General features: G+C 51.2%; 1 protein-coding gene across 1 annotated transcript; it reads left to right on the top strand.

The window, feature by feature from the left end:
• The first annotated feature begins 1,291 nt into the window (after positions 1 to 1,291).
• Positions 1,292 to 3,685, top strand: LOC117869101 (paraneoplastic antigen Ma3-like). The gene is made up of 3 exons (XM_034755604.1): positions 1,292 to 2,410; positions 2,814 to 3,264; positions 3,460 to 3,685. Exons 1-3 carry the CDS (start codon positions 1,399 to 1,401, stop codon positions 3,683 to 3,685), a joined length of 1,689 nt encoding a protein of 562 aa, XP_034611495.1. The 5' UTR covers positions 1,292 to 1,398.
• Positions 3,686 to 4,296: the final 611 nt, after the last annotated feature.

The following is a 4,296-nucleotide window of genomic DNA, read 5'->3' as shown; positions in this document are numbered from 1 at the left end:
GCCAGTCCATCTGCATGGGCTCCTCTCGGCCAGGGCTCGGTGGCAGGTCCGGTAGCTCTGCCGGGAAGTCAGGCCAACGGTCCTCGGGCGGCTCCTCTGGGTAGCAGCAGGGGCAGAGGGGTTCGGGTGCAGTCTCACCCTCACCCTGCACACCGACTCACTACACCCCCCCTCCCCCACCCCAAATACAGAACAGAAATATTTAGTGAAAACTTCTGCCTTTTCTGCATTATTATCAATAATTCTATCTTTCACCACTACCATTTTAAAGACTTTTTTTTTAAGTGAAAATCCGGATGTATGGTAACCCTACTAAAATCCAAACGTTAGTCTCCCACCCTAGTGCCCAGACACACTCCTAGCAGGCAGCAGCCCTGGACTAGCAGCCAGAGCACTGGTGCCATGTGGTGACTGATCTCACGTAGGGAGCTGGGGGGCTAACTCAGCCTGGCTGAGAGAAGTTTTCCCAGCAAAATGCTACAAACTGGGAGTCACCTTGGAGAGGCCAGTTCTCGGGGGAACCCTGCATGCAGGTCTGGGACTCACCAGCTCCCCACACAGCCAGGCCTGCCCTTTCCATGGCTGGCACCAGACTGCCCCAAAATGGTTTCTCCCCCTCCTCAGCTCCCTGGGAGGGGCATCTCACTCCCTATTGGTTGCCAGGCAGACTCTGAGTCTGCCTTGGCTCCCCCTCCCTACCAGGGACAGAGTGCTTCTCCCTGAGCTACTAGCACACAGAGCCCCAGGAATCTAGGTAAGCTCCTTGGGGGATACATATGCAAAGTCAGAGGACAAGCAGACTTTGACTCCCTTAGGGAACTGATGGGCAGGATCCCCTGGGAGGCTAATATGAGGGGGAAAGGAGTCCAGGAGAGCTGGCTGTATTTTACATAAGAACATAAGAATGGCCGTACTGGGTCAGACCAAAGGTCCATCTAGCCCAGTGTCCTGTCTACCAACAGTGGCCAATGCCAGGTGCCCCAGAGGGAGTGCACGTAACAAGTAAAGATCAAGTGATCTCTCTCCTGCCCTCCATCTCCACCCGCTGACAAACAGAGGCTAGGGACACCATTCCTTACCCATCCTGGCTAATAGCCATTAACGGATTTAACCTCCATGAATTTATCCAGTTCTCTTTTATGTAAGCAGAGTCAGGATGAGCTCTACCCTGACATCTGGTGGTGAATTATGGCGAGTGTGGAAAAGAACTCAAGGGGCTGATCTGGTTTGCATAGGCACACCCACTCGCCTGGCATGAAACAACAGCAACTCAAAGTGGTTACTTTGGGGGCTCGTCCGGGATCCCCTGGGTCAGTACCCCTCGCAAGCACCTGTTGAGTGTTCCACTGCATTGGGAAACAATTGTGGTTATATTTTGAGGAAATTGCTGTTTGTATAATGGCTAATATGTCAGGTTTGTTGGGCCCCGGCCCTGCAGCCTCTAGCTCAGGGGCCGCAGCCTCAGCCAATGATTGGGCAAAAGCACTGGGGCAAATATTGGAAAAGGTTGTGTTGTCCCATGCTAGGTCAAACTCTTGTCGTGAGTTAAGGTTATTTGCTGGGGCAGAGGAATTCGAACCCTGGTTGGAGCATACCACTGAAATGCTGCAGGAGTGGGCTGTACCCGATGCAGAAAAGCGAAGATGTCTAATAGAGAGCCTTAGTGGCCCAGCATTAGATGTGATTCGCACCCTGAAGCTCATTGACCCTGGGGTCAGTGTGAAGGACTGCCTGGAGGCCCTTGATCATACCTTTGGGAGTGTAGAGGGCCCTGAAGACAGTTACTGTAAGTTCCTTAATTCCCGACAGCAAATTGGTGAGAAGATTTCAGCCTATATACAGAGGCTGAAGAGACTGCTTCAGAGAGCTGTCATGAGGGGTGCAGTGACTGCTGAACAGATGGATCGGACCAGACTGGCTCAAATTGTAAGAGGAGCTCAATATCAGAACTCGATTCTACTCCATCTCCGGCTAAGAGAACGACGGGAACATCCCCCAAGTTATTCCCAGCTGATAAAGGAGGTCAGAGAAGAGGAAGAAAGGCAGGCTGCCAGCGAGTTTTGGGAAGCCCAAACGTTGGAGCCAGCCGGCACAACACCACTGCAAACGGCCAGTGTACTGATGGTGAGCACCACAGAGGAACTTGCCCAACAAGTGCAGGTCCTGACAGAACGGATAGCTGAACTGCAAAACACCATTGACCGAGCTAAGACTTCCGGGAATAAGGAGCCTCTGACTGTGGCGATGGAGAAGTCAGCATTTAGAGCCACCATCCCATCTGGGCGAAGGGGGAAAGGACAATTCTTCTGCTACCGATGTGGTCAGGATGGACACAGTGCTGCCAAGTGCCATAATGAAGAAAACCCCTCCTTAGTATATGGGAAGCTGAGGATCAGTTGGGAGAGATCCGGTAGCTGCCAGAGAGTCCGGGGACGGGGACCACCCAGGCCTGCAGGATTTGAAGATTCCCCCAGGAAAGACCGTCCAGCTGGGATCCCCGCAGGACTGATAGGGCCTCGAGCAGAGGTCACGGTGAGGATTGAAGGGGCGGAGTGTAAAGCCGTGCTTGACACTGGATCTCAAGTGACTATTATATTTCAGTCATTCTACCAACAAATGCTTAGGCACCTGCCTATACAGCCACTGACTGGCGTTGGTCTGTGTGGCCTCAGCATGGATGAATACCCCTACCAAGGGTATGTCATAGTGCACCTGGAATTCCCAGAGGAGGTTGCCGGGGTAAGAAGAGGTGGACACAGCTGCATTAATATGCCCTGACCCTAAAGGGACCTCTGATGTGTCTGTGCTGATAGGGACCAACTCCAGTCTCTTCAAGGTGCTCGCGGATTACTGCAGACGACGGGCTGGGGACCAGTATCTGAATACCCTGATGATCCATACGCTTTGTGCTGAAGCCTATAGGAAGATTGAGGGTGCTAAAAAGGAGACATCTGAGCTACTGATTGGGGCGCTGAAGTACATGGGCGCAACCCCCTTAGTAGTGCCTGCAAGGACGGAGCAAGAAGTGCTTGTCATGAGTACTCGGCTGAAAGGCAGTAAAGGGGCATTAGCAATGGTAGAGCAGCCAGTTGAAGGAGAGCTCCCGGAAGGAGTGCTGGTCCCCAGTGGAGTCATAACCCTACCTGCTGAAGCCCAGGAAAATGTGACTATACTGATTGCTAATGAAACGAGTCGAGATGTTGTTGTGAAGCAAGGACAAAAGATAGCGGATCTCTTTGAGCCTGAATCAATTGTAAAACCCCAGTGAGAGACTCAAGTTCCACCAATAGACCCTGCAAAGTTTGACTTTGGAGATTCACCGTTGTCCGAGGAGTGGAAAGATCGCCTGAGGAGGAAACTTTGTGAAAGATCCAAGGTGTTCTCATTGCATGAGTGGGATGTGGGATGTGCAAAAGGAGTAGAGCACAACATCAGACTACATGACTCTCGACCTTTCAGGGAGAGATCTAGGAGGATTGCCCTCTCCGAGATGGAAGATGTGCGACAACATCTTCAGGAGCTGGCTGCGAATGGCATCATTACAGAGTCCCGCAGCCCATACGCCTCACCCATTGTGGTGGTCCGTAAAAAGAATGGGAAAATCCGGATGTGTATTGACTACCGCACCCTAAACCGCCGTACTGTGGTTGACCAGTACACAATGCCCGAGTCCAAGATGCCTTAGACTGTTTGCTGGGAAGCCAGTGGTTCTCTGTGTTGGATCTTCGGAGTGGATACTACCAGATCCCTCTGGGTGAAGAAGATAAGGAGAAGACAGCCTTCATCTGCCCATTAGGGTTTTATCAGTTTGAACGCATGCCCCAAGGGATTTCTGGAGCACCTGCCACATTTCAACGTCTTATGGAGAAAGTTGTGGGAGACATGAATTTACTGCAAGGGTTAGTTTATTTGGATGACCTGATAGTGTTTGGAAGAACCTTGGAGGAGCATGAAGAAAGTGCTTGATAGGTTAGAGGATTATGGTTTGAAGCTTTCAATTGACAAATGCCAGTTCTGCAGGACCTCAGTGAAGTATGTGGGTCACATCGTGTCCCAAGAGGGTGTGAGTACTGATCCCGATAAAATAGAAGCCCTCACTACATGGCCATGTCCAAGTAACTACAGAGAACTCAAGACCTTTCTTGGGTTTAGTGGCTACTACCGCAGATTTGTGAAAAACTATGCTACGATTGTAAAACCTCTGAATGATCTTACCAGGGGATACCAGTCCAGCAGGAACAAATCTAAGACCAAGAATAAGGGGAGGTCCCCAAAGCCTCCTGTGCAGAGACACTA

This window comes from Trachemys scripta, chromosome 22 (genome assembly GCF_013100865.1).
Source record: "Trachemys scripta elegans isolate TJP31775 chromosome 22, CAS_Tse_1.0, whole genome shotgun sequence".
NCBI classification, from domain to species: domain Eukaryota; kingdom Metazoa; phylum Chordata; order Testudines; family Emydidae; genus Trachemys; species Trachemys scripta.
This window is presented reverse-complemented; position numbering and strand designations above follow the sequence as displayed.